Raw genomic sequence first — 14,305 nt, 5'->3', positions numbered from 1 at the left:
TGAACCTTTATTTAACTAGGCAAGTCAGTTAAGAACAAATTCTTATTTACAATGACGGCAATATACTGTATGTGAAATTATTTATACTTTTACTTTTGATACTTAAGTATATTTTAGCAATTATATTTACTTTTGATACTTAAGTATATTTAAAACCAAATACTTTTAGACTTTTACTCAAGTAGTGTTTTACTGGGAGACTTTCACTTTTACTTGAGTCATTTTCAATTAAGGTTATCTTAACATTTACTCAAGTATGACAATTGGGTACTTCTTCCACCACTGCATTTATGCAACGGCTCCACTGTGGGCACAATCAGAATGCGGATAAGATCAGGACAAAGGACGCATGTTAGACCAGGTGTAAACGAGGCTTTTGGTAGCGCAGGGCACAGATGACCATGTCCGGAGTTGGAGCGCACTCCCATTGGCTAAGCGAGCGCTACGTGTACATTACAGCAGCAACAGGTACCTCACATGTTTACAGTTATCTTCATCCTCGGAGCGGAACCGCAGACGCTCCTACCACTTAAGCAAAACGTGCATTCTGAAGATATTATCGATGTTCCACGGTGAAAACTATTCTTCTACATACAGGGGAATCTTACTTTCACTTGAAAGGTAAGTTAAGTTTCAATTTGTTGTCCATTCCATTTTTTCTTCATGGAAATCCAATGAAGTTGCATCAATTTAAGACGTTCACAGTTTTTTCAACTATTCAAATCAAAATTACTTTTCTTACTGAAAAACATGATATACAGTCCGGTCCGTAATTATTGGCACCCTTGGTAAAGATTGGCAAAAAAAGATTGTATAAAATAAATAATACAAATACTGAGTTATATTGTATTCTCAAGAAAGGGGGAAAATTGTATTATTTTATACTAAAACAATTGTTCAGAGAAAGAGATTTTGTGTAACAAGTAATATATATATTTAAAAAGATGATTGGTATGCTTGTTTTCAATAGATTTCAATACCTCACCTAGCGAGGATAACGCACTGAGCCTTTTTCTAACATGTTTTATGAGATTGGAGGACACATTGGGAGGGATCTTAGTCCACTCCTCCATACAGAATCTTTCCAGGTCCTTGATATCCGTGCACTTGTGGACTCTCCTTTTCAATTCAAACCACAGGTTTTCAATGGGGTTCAAATCCGGAGACTGAGATGGCCATTGCAAAATGCTGATTTTGTGGTCAATTAACCATTTCTTTGTGGATTTTTTTTTATTTTATTTTTTATTTTTTATTTTTTTTATTTCACCTTTATTTAACCAGGTAGGCTAGTTGAGAACAAGTTCTCATTTGCAACTGCGACCTGGCCAAGATAAAGCATAGCAGTGTGAACAGACAACACAGAGTTACACATGGAGTAAACAATAAACAAGTCAATAACATGGTAGAAAAAAAGAGAATCTATATACAATGTGTGCAAAAGGCATGAGGTAGGCAATAAATCGAATAATTACAATTTAGCAGATTAACACTGGAGTGATAAATCATCAGATGATCATGTGCAAGAAGAGATACTGGTGTGCAAAAGAGCAGAAAAGTAAATAAATAAAAGCAGTATGGGGGGTGAGGTAGGTAAATTGGGTGGGTAGTTTACAGATGGACTATGTACAGCTGCAGCGATCGGTTAGCTGCTCGGATAGCAGATTTTTAAAGTTGTTGAGGGAGATAAAAGTCTCCAACTTCAGAGATTTTTGCAATTCGTTCCAGTCGCAGGCAGCAGAGAACTGGAAGGAAAGGCGTCCAAATGAGGTTTTAGCTTTAGGGATGATCAGTGAGATACACCTGCTGGAGCGCGTGCTGCGGGTGGGTGTAGCCATCGTGACCAGTGAACTGAGATAAGGCGGCACTTTACCTAGCATAGCCTTGTAGATGACCTGGAGCCAGTGGGTCTGACGACGAACATGTAGCGAGGGCCAGCCGACTAGGGCATACAGGTCGCAGTGGTGGGTCGTATAAGGTGCTTTAGTAACAAAACGAATGGCACTGTGATAAACTGCATCCAGTTTGCTGAGTAGAGTGTTGGAAGCTATTTTGTAGATGACATCGCCGAAGTCGAGGATCGGTAGGATAGTCAGTTTTACTAGGGTAAGTTTGGCGGCGTGAGTGAAGGAGGCTTTGTTGCGGAATAGAAAGCCGATTCTTGATTTGATTTTGGATTGGAGATGTTTGATATGAGTCTGGAAGGAGAGTTTGCAGTCTAGCCAGACACCTAGGTACTTATAGATGTCCACATATTCTAGGTCGGAACCGTCCAGGGTGGTGATGCTAGTCGGGCGTGCGGGTGCAGGCAGCGAACGGTTGAAAAGCATGTATTTGGTTTTACTAGCGTTTAAGAGCAGTTGGAGGCCACGGAAGGAGTGTTGTATGGCATTGAAGCTCGTTTGGAGGTTAGATAGCACAGTGTCCAAGGAAGGGCCGGAAGTATATAGAATGGTGTCGTCTGCGTAGAGGTGGATCAGGGAATCGCCCGCAGCAAGAGCAACATCATTGATGTATACAGAGAAAAGAGTCGGCCCGAGAATTGAACCCTGTGGTACCCCCATAGAGACTGCCAGAGGACCGGACAACATGCCCTCCGATTTGACACACTGAACTCTGTCTGCAAAGTAGTTGGTGAACCAGGCAAGGCAGTCATTAGAAAAACCGAGGCTACTGAGTCTGCCGATAAGAATATGGTGATTGACAGAGTCGAAAGCCTTGGCCAGGTCGATGAAGACGGCTCCACAGTAATGTCTTTTATCGATGGCGGTTATGATATCGTTTAGTACCTTGAGCGTGGCTGAGGTGCACCCGTGACCGGCTCGGAAACCGGATTGCACAGCGGAGAAGGTACGGTGGGATTCGAGATGGTCAGTGATCTGTTTGTTGACTTGGCTTTCGAAGACCTTAGATAGGCAGGGCAGGATGGATATAGGTCTGTAACAGTTTGGGTCCAGGGTGTCTCCCCCTTTGAAGAGGGGGATGACCGCGGCAGCTTTCCAATCCTTGGGGATCTCAGATGATACGAAGGAGAGGTTGAACAGGCTGGTAATAGGGGGTGCGACAATGGCGGCGGACAGTTTCAGAAATAGGGGGTCCAGATTGTCAAGCCCAGCTGATTTGTATGGGTCCAGGTTTTCCAGCTCTTTCAGAACATCTGCTATCTGGATTTGGGTAAAGGAGAAGCTGGGGAGGCTTGGGCGAGTAGCAGCGGGGGGGGGCGGGGCTGTTGGCCAAGGTTGGAGTCGCCAGGAGGAAGGCATGGCCAGCCATTGAGAAATGCTTGTTGAAGTCTTCGATTATCACGGATTTATCGGTGGTGACCGTGTTACCTAGCCTCAGTGCAGTGGGCAGCTGGGAGGAGGTGCTCTTGTTCTCCATGGACTTTACAGTATCCCAGAACGTTTTGGAGTTAGAGCTACAGGATGCGAATTTCTGCTTGAAAAAGCTGGCCTTTGCTTTCCTGACTGACTGCGTGTATTGGTTCCTGACTTCCCTGAACAGTTGCATATCGCGGGGGCTCTTCGATGCTATTGCAGTTCGCCACAGGATGTTTTTGTGCTGGTCGAGGGCAGTCAGGTCTGGAGTGAACCAAGGGCTATATCTGTTCTTGGTTCTGCATTTTTTGAATTTTGATGTGGGCTTGGGGTTATTGTCATGCTGGAAGATCCACATTGCTAAATGGCATTGGCACTTGGATTGGAACCTGTGCTATGGTCAAATTACATTAAAATAAGAGCTCTTCGGCCACGCGTCACTGGGCAGCTCGCGGCCCGGGTTTCCCTTTGTAATCCATAATAGTTTGCATGCCCTGCCACATCCGACGAGCGTCAGAGCCGGTGTAGTAGGATTCAATCATTGTCCTGTATTGACACTTTGCCTGTTTGATGGTTCGTCTGAGGCTATAGCGGGATAAAAAATATTAAAACATACAGTGAAGCCGCTCATCATTTACATTACATTCAGTCATCTAACAGACTCACATCCAGAGTGACCCAAAAGGGAACGTCAACAGATCTCCCACCAAGTCAAAACGGGGGCCAGAACCAGCGACCTGTCTGCCACTGGCCATGCTTCTAACCGCCAGGCCACCAACCATCCAATATCCCCCCACAGTTCCCTGAGAGCTGCCCCTCAACCATCTCGAGAACTACCCCCCACCCCGAAAAAAACAACAACCCCCCCCCCCCCCAAGCCACCGTCCCCCAATGCATCATCAATCAACAAAATGAACAAAAGAGGAAAAAGAGAAAAACAAAGGAAAACAACAAAAGAAAACAACAATGCAAAAACAAAAGACATCCAGGACAACAAAAATCTTAACAGTGAGGCCAACTGAATACGTTTGAGTGCATGTGTGGCACTATTTGTATGTGTGTGTCTGTGTCCGTGTGTGTGCACATGTGTGCATTTGAATGCTAGTGTGTGTATATGCATGTGTACACACGTACAAGCACCTGCGCGGCAACAGCCTCAGGCAAACAATCATAGGATGTAACAGCATTGCTCCTCAGCGTCATTCGAACATTTCTTATAAGCGTCTGGATTAGTGTTCCATTCCATGTAATCCATGACTTCTGGTTGGAATATGTACGTACGGTCATTGTGGGGACGACGTCATCTATACACTTATTGATGAAGCCGGTGACTGAGGTGGTATACTCCTCAATGCCATTAGATGAATCCCGGAACATATTCCAGTCTGTGCTCGCAAAACAGTCTTGTAGCGTAGCATCTGCGTCATCTGACCACTTCCGTATTGAGCGAGTCACGGGTACTTCCTGCTTTAGTTTTGGCTTGTAAGCAGGAATCAGGAGGATAGAATTATGGATAGATTTGCCAAATGGAGGGCACGGTAGAGCTTTGTACGCGTCTCTGTGTGTGGAGAAAAGGTGGTCTATAGTTTTTTCCCCTCTGGTTGCACATGTGACATGCTGGTAGAAATGAGGTTAAACGGATTTAAGTTTCCCTGCATTAATGTCCCCGGCCACTAGGCGCGCCGCCTCTGGATGAGCATTTTCTTGTTTTCCTATGGCCTTATACAGCTTGTTGAGTGCGGTCTTTATTTATTTATTTATTATTATTTATTTTTTTAGGGGTGGATCAGCTTAATATTGCGGAAAGAATGTTGCTTCCAATGTAATTGTCTGCATCATTCCCATCATTGAGTGCGGTCTTAGTGCCGACATCGGTTTGTGGTGGTAAATAGACAGCTACGTAAAATACAGATGAAAAGTCTCTTGGTAGATAGTGTGGTCTACAGCTTATCATGAGGTACTCTACCTGAGGCGAGAGATCTAAGATCCCTCCTTATGTGTTCTCTAATCTCATATAACGTTTTAGAAAAAGGCTCAGTGCCATTATCCTCGCAAGGTGAGGTATTGAAAGCTATTGAAAACAGGGGTGCAAATAATTTTGACCTCTATATTTATTTGTACATTTTTTTTACTTGTTAAAAAATAACTGCTACATGTATGTTGTTTGTAATAAAATATTATCAATCTAACCTTAATAATCTTTTCATAATAAGCAAAAGCCTAAAAGTTTTACTTTGTTACCCAACTCATCATCACAATGAAATTATCCTGAATGTATAATTTCTGTATATACAACAGTGTGTAGTTGGTTTTATGCTGTGAAAAAACTGTTAGAATAACTTGCTGTATAGCAGAATAGCCCCTTGCAGTGAATTCAATTGTTACCATGTTACATGAATGTAGGCCAACAGCCTCCACACAGACACACATTTCACATCATAGATAGCCTATATCTCAGACAGGTTTACTGTTAATCTCACACAGCAATCTGCAATTTAAAGGAGCAATCTGCGATTGCTACATCTGCGATTGCTACATGCAACTGTCGTACCCCATCAGAATCCAAAATATATGCTTGTTTTACTCAATTGTTTGCAAACTATTTAATTGTAAACAAACAATGTATAGTCTCAAGGCATGTTTAAAACTATAACTGTGATATCATGGATGGTCAGTCCTTGCATTCATAGCTCTGTTTATGAATTTGAAAGTGATAACATTTCTTCAGCGCCAGCCCTCAGCTGTTTACCAAATCAGTGGCGGGGTGACACTTTGTTGTTTGAAGTGCAGATTTCCCCTTTAAGTTATGAGATGGAGTACACAAGCGTAAAATCTCTCCCCCCAAAATTGTGCTGTACTTTTCTGTCCCCTGTCTGTATTAAAAGAGAGTGACCTTGTGTTGGATATTATCTGGAGGCCTGGGTAGCCTACAGTAGGATAAGAGAGGTGGAGATTACATTATAGCATTTTCACACACTGGCTGATTAGATAGACACTGTGTTTCTTACATTTTTCTTCACATCAAATGAAAATACATCTTCATTTAAAACTGAATAAAAACAATTCTAAAAAGGCCATATTTCTGTCTTATTGTAAAGAACATATATAAGTCATCATTAATCATCATAAACAGCAGGTTTAGTTCCATTAGCTAATTACAATGTAATTACAGTGTAATCAGCATTTCATGGTGAGGTCTACACTTGTTGAATTCGGCACATGTGATGAATAAAGTTTGATTTGATTTTAGAACTTCATTGGGTTTGTCAATTCGTAGTTGTTTTTCTGAGTAATAAGGACTCAAACTGAAGTACCCCCTGTATAGTTTTATTTTAAATGTTTTTATTTCCCCTTTATTTAACCAGGTAGGTCAGGTAGGCCAACTGCCACCTAGCCAAGATAAAGCAAAACAGTGCGACAAAAACAACAAGACAGAGTTACACATGGTATAAACAAGTGTACAGTCAATAACACAATAGAAAAATCTGTATACAGTGTGTGCAAATGAAGTAAGGAGGTAAGGCAATAAATAGGCCATAGTGGCGAAGTAATTACATTTGAGCAATTAACACTGGAGTGATATATGTGCAGATGAGGATGTGCAAGTAGAAATACTGGTGTGCAAAAGAGCAGAAAAACAAATATGGGGATGAGGTAGGTAGTTAGATAGGCTATTTACAGATGGGCTGCTCTGACAGCTGACGCTTAAAGTTAGCGAGGGAGATATAAGTCTCCAACTTCAGTGATTTTTGCAATTCGTTCCAGTCATTGGCAGCAGAGAACTGGACGGAAAGTAGGTGTTGGCTTTGGGGATGACCAGTGAAATATACCTGCTGGAGCGCGTGCTACGGGTGGGTGTTGCTATGGTGACCAGTGAGCTGAGATAAGGCGGAGTTTTACCTAGCAAAGACTTATAGATGACCTGGAGCCAGTGGGTTTGGCGACAAATATGTAGCGAGGACCAGCCAACGAGAGCATACAGGTCGCAGTGGTGGGTAGTATATGGGGCTTTGGTGACAAAACGGATGGCACTGTGGTAGACTGCATCCATTTGCTGAGTAGAGTGTTGGAGGCTATTCTGTAAATGACATTGCCAAAGTCAAGGATCGGTAGGATAGTCAATTTTATGAGGGTATGTTTGGCAGCATGAGTGGAGGCTTTGTTGCGAAATAGTTGACTGATTCTAGATTTCATTTTGGATTGGAGATGCTTAATGTGAGTCTGGAAGGAGAGTTTACAGTGTAACCAGACACCTAGGTATTTGTAGTTGTCCACATATTCTAAGTCAGAACCGTCCAGAGTAGTGATGCTAGTTGGGCGAGCGAGTGCGGGCAGCGATTGGTTGAAGAGCATGTATTTAGTTTTACTAGTGTTTAAGAGCAGTTGGAGGCCACGGAAGGAGTGTTGTATGGCATTGAAGCTCGTTTGGAGGTTTGTTAACACAGTGTCCAAAGAAGGGCCAGATGTATACAGAATGGTGTCGTCTGCGTAGAGGTGGATCAAATAATCACCCGCAGCAAGAGTGACATCATTGATATATACAGAGAAAAGAGTCGGCCCGAGAATTGAACCCTGTGGCACACCCATAGAGACTGCCAGAGGTCCGGACAACAGGTCCTCCGATTTGACACACTGAGCTCTATCTGAGAAGTAGTTAGTGAACCAGGCGAGGCAGTCATTTGAGAAACCAAGGCGTTGGGTCTGCCGATAAGAATACGGTGATTGACAGAGTCGAAAGCCTTGGCCAGGTCGATGAAGAAGGCTGCACAGTACTGTCTTTTATCGATGGCGGTTATGATATCGTTTAGGACCTTGAGCGTGGCTGAGGTGCACCCGTGACCAGCTCGGAAACCGGATTGCATAGCGGAGAAGGTATGGTGGGATTTGAAATGGTCGGTGCTCGGTTTGTTAACTTGGCTTTCGAAGACTTTAGAAAGGCAGGGCAGGATGGATATACGTAGGTCTGTAACAGTTTGGGTCTGGAGTGTCTCCCCTTTGAAGAGGGGGATGACCGTGGCTGCTTTCCAATCTTTTGGAATCTCAGACGATACGAAAGAGAGTTTGAACAGACTATTAATAGGGGTTGCAACAATTTCGGCAGATAATTTTAGAAAGAGAGGGTCCAGATTGTCTCGCCCAGCTGATTTGTAGGGATCCAGATTTTGCAGCTCTTTCAGAACATCAGCTGCCTGGATTTGGGTGAAGGAGAAGTGGGGGGGGGGGGGGGGGGGCTTGGTCCAGTTGCTGCGGGGGGTGCAGAGCTGTTGGCCGAGGTTGGAGTAGCCAGGTGTAAAGCATGGCCAGCTGTAGAGAAATGCTTATTGAAATTCTCGATTATTGTGGATTTATTGGTGGTGACAGTGTTTCCTAGCCTCAGTGCAGTGGGCAGCAGGGAGGAGGTGCTCTTATTCTCCATGGACTTTACAGTGTCCCAAAACATTTTGGAATTAGTGCTGCAAGATGCAAATTTCTGTTTGAAAAAGCTAGCCTTTGCTTTCCTAACTGATTGTGTATATTGGTTCCTGACTTCGCTGAAAAGTTGCATATCGCGGGGACTATTTGATGCTAGTGCAGTACGCCACAGGATGTTTTTGTGCTGGTCAAGGGCAGTCAAGTCTGGAGTGAACCAAGGGCTATATCTGTTCTAGGTTCTAAATTTTTTGAAAGGGGCATGATTATTTAAGATGGTGAGGAAAGCACTTTTAAAGAACAACCATGCATCTTCTACTGACGGGATGAGGTCAATATCTTTCCAGGATACCCAGGCCAGGTCGATTAGAAAGGCCTACTCGCAGAAGTGGAATTGTTTGACAGTGATGAGGGGTGGTTGTTTGACCGCGGACCCATAACGGACGCAGGCAACGAGGCAGTGATTGCTGAGATCCTGGTTGAAAACAGCAGAGGTGTATTTAGAGGGCAGGTTGGTTAGGATGATATCTATGAGGGTGCCCGTGTTAACGGATTTGGGGTTGTACCTGGTAGTTTCCTTGATAATTTGTGTGAGATTGAGGGCATCTAGCTTAGATTGTAGGACGGCCGGGGTGTTAAGCATATCCCAGTTTAGGTCACCTAACAGAACAAACTCTGGAGGTAGATTGGTGGCAATCAATTCACATATGGTGTCCAGGGCACAGCTGGGAGCAAGCGGCAACAGTGAGAGACTTATTTCTGGAGAGATGGATTTCTAAAAAGAGAAGCTCGAACTGCTTGGGCATAGACCTGGATAGTATGACAGAACTCTGCAGGCTATCTCTGCAGTAGATTGCAACTCCGCCCCCTTTAGCAGTTCTATCTTGACGGGAAATGTTGTAGTTGGGGATGGAAATTTCAGAATTTTTGGTGGTCTTCCTAAGCCAAGTTTCAGACACGGCTAGGACATCAGGGTTGGCGGAGTGTGCTAAATCAGTGAATAAAGCAAATTTAGGGAGGGGGCTTCTGATGTTAACATGCATGAACCCAAGGATTTTGCGGTTACAGAAGTCAACAAATGAGAGTGCCTGGGGACACACAGGGCCTGGGTTAACCTCTACATCACCAGAGGAACAGAGGAGGAGTAGGATGAGGGTACGGCTAAAGGCTATAAGAAATGGTCGTCTAGTGCGTTGGGAACAGAGAATAAAAGGAGCAGATTTCTGGGCGTAGTAGGATAGATTCAGGGCATAATGTACAGACAAGGGTATGGTAGGATACGAGTACAGTGGAGGTAAACCTAGGCATTGAGTGACGATGAGAGAGGTTGCATCTCTGGAGGCACCAGTTAAGCTAGGTGAGGTCTCCGCATGTGTGGATGTGGGACAAAGGAGCTATCTAAGGTATGTTGAGCGGGACTAGGGGCTCCGCAGTAAAATAAAACAATGAGAGCTACCCTAAACAACAGTATGGAAGGCATATTGACATTAGAGAGAGGCATAAAGCAATCACAGGTGTTGATTGGGGGAGCTAAGACAACAAAGGCTAAGACAACAACGGGTAAACAGCTAAGACAACAACAACAACGGGTAAATGGCGATGAATGGGCAGAAAGGGTCAGTTAGCTACACATGGGGCCTGAGTTTGAGGCTGGGGCCGACAGATAAACAAAATGAAGTACAGTGTTAATGAACAGTCTACACAGCTGTGTAGCCGAGTGATCATAAGGGCCAATGAGCAGCAATAGATGAAACAGGGAGCCGTTCGGTAGTCGTTGCTACGCTAGGCGAGCGGGAGACACAGCGTTCAGAAAGCTAGCGGGCCGGGGCCAGCAGATGGGTCTTCACCGACATCCACAACGCAGAAGCCGGTTGAGAGCACATCGGTTGAATTACGTCAGCAGACCAGTCGTGATGGATCGGCGGGGCTCTGTGTCGACAAAGGGTCCAGGCCAATTGGCAAGAGAGGTATTGTAGTTGGTGTACTTCGTTGGCTAGCTGGGAGATGGGCCTAGCTCATGGCTAGCTCAAGGCTAACTGGTGCTTGCTTCTGGACAGGGGTGTTAGCCACAATAGCCACTCGGTAGCAGCTAGCTAGCTGCGATGATCCGGTGTAATGGTCCAGAGCTTGCAGCAGGAATCCGGTGATGTAGTGGAGAAAAGCAGTCCGATATGCTCAGGGCTGATAGCGCGCTGTGCAGACTGGCAGATATTATCCGGGCTAAAGTGGCTGGTGTCTGAGCTAAAGGTAAAGACCGCTAGCAGTGGCTAACAATGACTAAATAGCTAGTAGCTAATTAGCTGGCAAGCTTCTGATGGCTTGCATCTGATGGAGGTTCCAGTTATAAGGTCTAAAAAAATAGCAGATCCGTACCACATTGGATGAGGCGAGTTGCAGAAAGGTATATTTAATTCAAAAATGGAAAAAAGAGATTGAAATATATTGAAATATATACAAAGCTGAATATATATAGCTCATTATTGTTATTATTATTATTTTTTTACTTTAGTTAATTTAGTAAACACGTGACATAAAATTTGATTGGATGATTTGATTTGAGAGTGGAAGGGGAAAATGGTGGTCAAAAAGCTGCATATTCCAACTTGAGTATTTAAACTAATCTGTAACACTGTAGCCCTCAGGGCAAAAGCACTGCCACTTGTTTGCTTATCTCTTCCTTGACAAGTCCTTTCTATAACTAGTTGTTGTTTCTGTTGTCTTTCAAGGCTGTTGTGAGGAAGAGGGGTAACTAAATCAGGCTGAAGGATGAAGTCTAAAGGGAAGGCCGCTAAGTCATCCAGAAAACCCTGGACCGGGCAAGACCTGGACCTTGAACCAGAGAACAGAGAACCAGGCACCAGCGAACAGGAGGGCTCTGAGGCCTCGGTCCGTATTGGAGGCTCCTGGAGAGGCATTCTGAGGGGCGGGGACCGCGAGCGAGGCGGAGGCGGTGGCACCACCCACGGCCCCCACAGACACCGACGGTCTCACAACAGCAACAAAGAACGCAACGTCCGGCGGCTGGAGAGCAACGAGCGGGAGCGCCAGCGCATGCACAAACTTAACAACGCCTTCCAGGCTCTTAGAGAGGCCATTCCGCATGTCAAAATGGACAAGAAGCTCTCCAAGATCGAGACGCTGACGTTGGCTGAGAACTACATCAAGTCCCTGACCTCCATCATCCTGGGGATTTCCAGCGCCCGCCTGCCCCCTGGTGAGACACCGACAGAGGTTAGCGCTGCCAGACTGCTCCAGTTTTACCAGCAGCACCTGGAGGAGGATGGGGATGAGAACCTGTCTCAGTTCCTCACCCAAATCCACAGCTTCAGCCAGGAGAGTTAACAGCTAGCCTCAGTTCCTCACCCAGATCAACAGCTTCAGCCAGGAGAGCTAACAGCTAGCCTCAGTTCCTCACCCAGATCCACAGCTTCAGCCAGGAGAGCTAACATCTAGCCTCAGTTCCTCACCCAGATCCACAGCTTCAGCCAGGAGAGCTAACATCTAGCCTCAGTTCCTCACCCAGATCCACAGCTTCAGCCAGGAAAGTTAACAGCTTGCAGGTGCTAACTCCACAGCCAAAGAGTTGAAGCATCCAGGCTTGACTTGAGGAGCGAATCTCAACTGAAACCCTATCTACCATATTGTACACCGCTACTCTACTTATGACCATGGCCAAAAGTAGTGCACAGAATGGGGAAAGGGTGTCTTCTGAGAGGCAGCCTTATACTCCGACGAGCTAGTGAGCTATAGTGACATACCTGACCATGCACTAAATGGAGCACACAAGAACTTGCCTCAGTAACTCCATGAGACAGTGGTGGGAGGTGATTTGGAGCACTGTACCCTTGACATTCATTCTCAGAAACATAATGGTGGAGTACAAGTGAAGACAGACAGACAGGCAAAGAGCACCAGCAGCCTGTGGACTATGTCAGATTAGACAAAGGCCTAGCCAGAGCTGTGACAGACAGAATCCCCAAAGGACCATGATATAACTTCTAGAACAGTGGAACTTAAAGTTTATCTCACGTGGGATTCTGATTCTGATTTGTGGTGAGACCCAAGTCAAAGTACATTCCAGCGCCATTTCATCTGTTTTCTTAATTTTATTCTGTCATTTTTCTAGCTGGTGATTAACTGTAGTTACCTGATTGGTCAGAAATGTAAAATAACTGATTGTTAAAGTATAGTATTCTCCAGCATACACTGTAGCCCACAGGGGCCCAAGCTGTGTATATAGGACAGGCCACCCTAGCTGTAGATAGGACAGGCCACCCTAGCTGTAGATAGGACAGGCCACCCCTGCTGTAGATAAATGTTTTCAACCTTTTAGGAACAATGTTTGTTTTCCCAGCTGAGCACTACCTCTGGACACAACAGTCACATACAGGACAAGGATATGCGTACCTATACTGGTCCCACAGACTGCCTCTGGACACAACAGTCACATACAGGACAAGGATATTCGTACCTATACTGGTCCCACAGACTGCCTCTGGACACAGCAGTCACATACAGGACAAGGATATGCGTACCTATACTGGTCCCACAGACTGCCTCTGGACACAGCAGTCACATACAGGACAAGGATATGCGTACCTATACTGGTCCCACAGACTGCCTCTGGACACAGCAGTCACATACAGGACAAGGATATGCGTACCTATACTGGTCCCACAGACTGCCTCTGGACACAGCAGTCACATACAGGACAAGGATATTCGTACCTATACTGGTCCCACAGACTGCCTCTGGACACAACAGTCACATACAGGACAAGGATATTCGTACCTATACTGGTCCCACAGACTGCCTCTGGACACAGCAGTCACATACAGGACAAGGATATGCGTACCTATACTGGTCCCACAGACTGCCTCTGGACACAACAGTCAAGTACAAGACAAGGATATATTTCCCTATACTTGTCCCACAGACTTTAGTCAAATACTGTACTGTTTAAGGAAGGGAAAGAATACACACTGTAATTTAAATGAAGTGTAAATTATTAGAAACATATTTGTATGTATATATTTTATTTGGGGGTGGTTGACACAGTTATTTAATTGCAGAGTGGAAGACAGGTAGGTGGGACAAACAGTTTGAAGGGTTGGAGCAGGGAATTGAACTCATGCCTCTGGTGGGAAGAAGAAGCCAGCACTGTTACCGCTAGACCACAGGATCTACACAGAGCCATATGTGTACATGTCAAAATGTACAGTATGTGTTGACCAAGTTGTTTTATCTCCATGACCCTATGGTATCTTGTGTTTTTATGGTTCTGGGACATGGATGTCGGTAGCTCAGTTGGTAGAGCATGGCGTTTCCAATGCCAGGATAATCGGTTCAATTCCCAATTACCACTTGTACACAAAAAGTATGCAAGCATGACTGTAAGTTACCTGGAATAAATGCATCAGCTAAATGGCATATTTTCAAATGTTATTAGAACAGTGGTGTGTGTGTAAAAGGTGAACGTAATAATTATGTTGCTCTTACAATGTGTGTTTGAATGATATTTCTGTAATATCTTTGTAAACCTGAGTTCTCCTGAGACTCCAAAAAAGTGTGAATTGAAAAAT

The 14,305-nt window shown here is 44.7% G+C and overlaps 1 protein-coding gene across 1 annotated transcript; it reads left to right on the top strand.

The window, feature by feature from the left end:
- The first annotated feature begins 274 nt into the window (after positions 1 to 274).
- On the top strand, positions 275 to 13,752 carry LOC139571360 (class A basic helix-loop-helix protein 15-like). Its single transcript, XM_071394160.1, has 2 exons — positions 275 to 621; positions 11,450 to 13,752. Exon 2 carries the CDS (start codon positions 11,490 to 11,492, stop codon positions 12,063 to 12,065), a length of 576 nt encoding a protein of 191 aa, XP_071250261.1. The 5' UTR covers positions 275 to 621; positions 11,450 to 11,489; the 3' UTR covers positions 12,066 to 13,752.
- The last annotated feature ends 553 nt before the right edge of the window (positions 13,753 to 14,305 follow it).

The sequence above is a fragment of the Salvelinus alpinus genome, chromosome 3, assembly GCF_045679555.1.
Source record: "Salvelinus alpinus chromosome 3, SLU_Salpinus.1, whole genome shotgun sequence".
NCBI lineage: Eukaryota > Metazoa > Chordata > Actinopteri > Salmoniformes > Salmonidae > Salvelinus > Salvelinus alpinus.
Note: the sequence above shows the minus strand (reverse complement) of the source record. Positions and strands in the feature narration are given on the sequence as shown.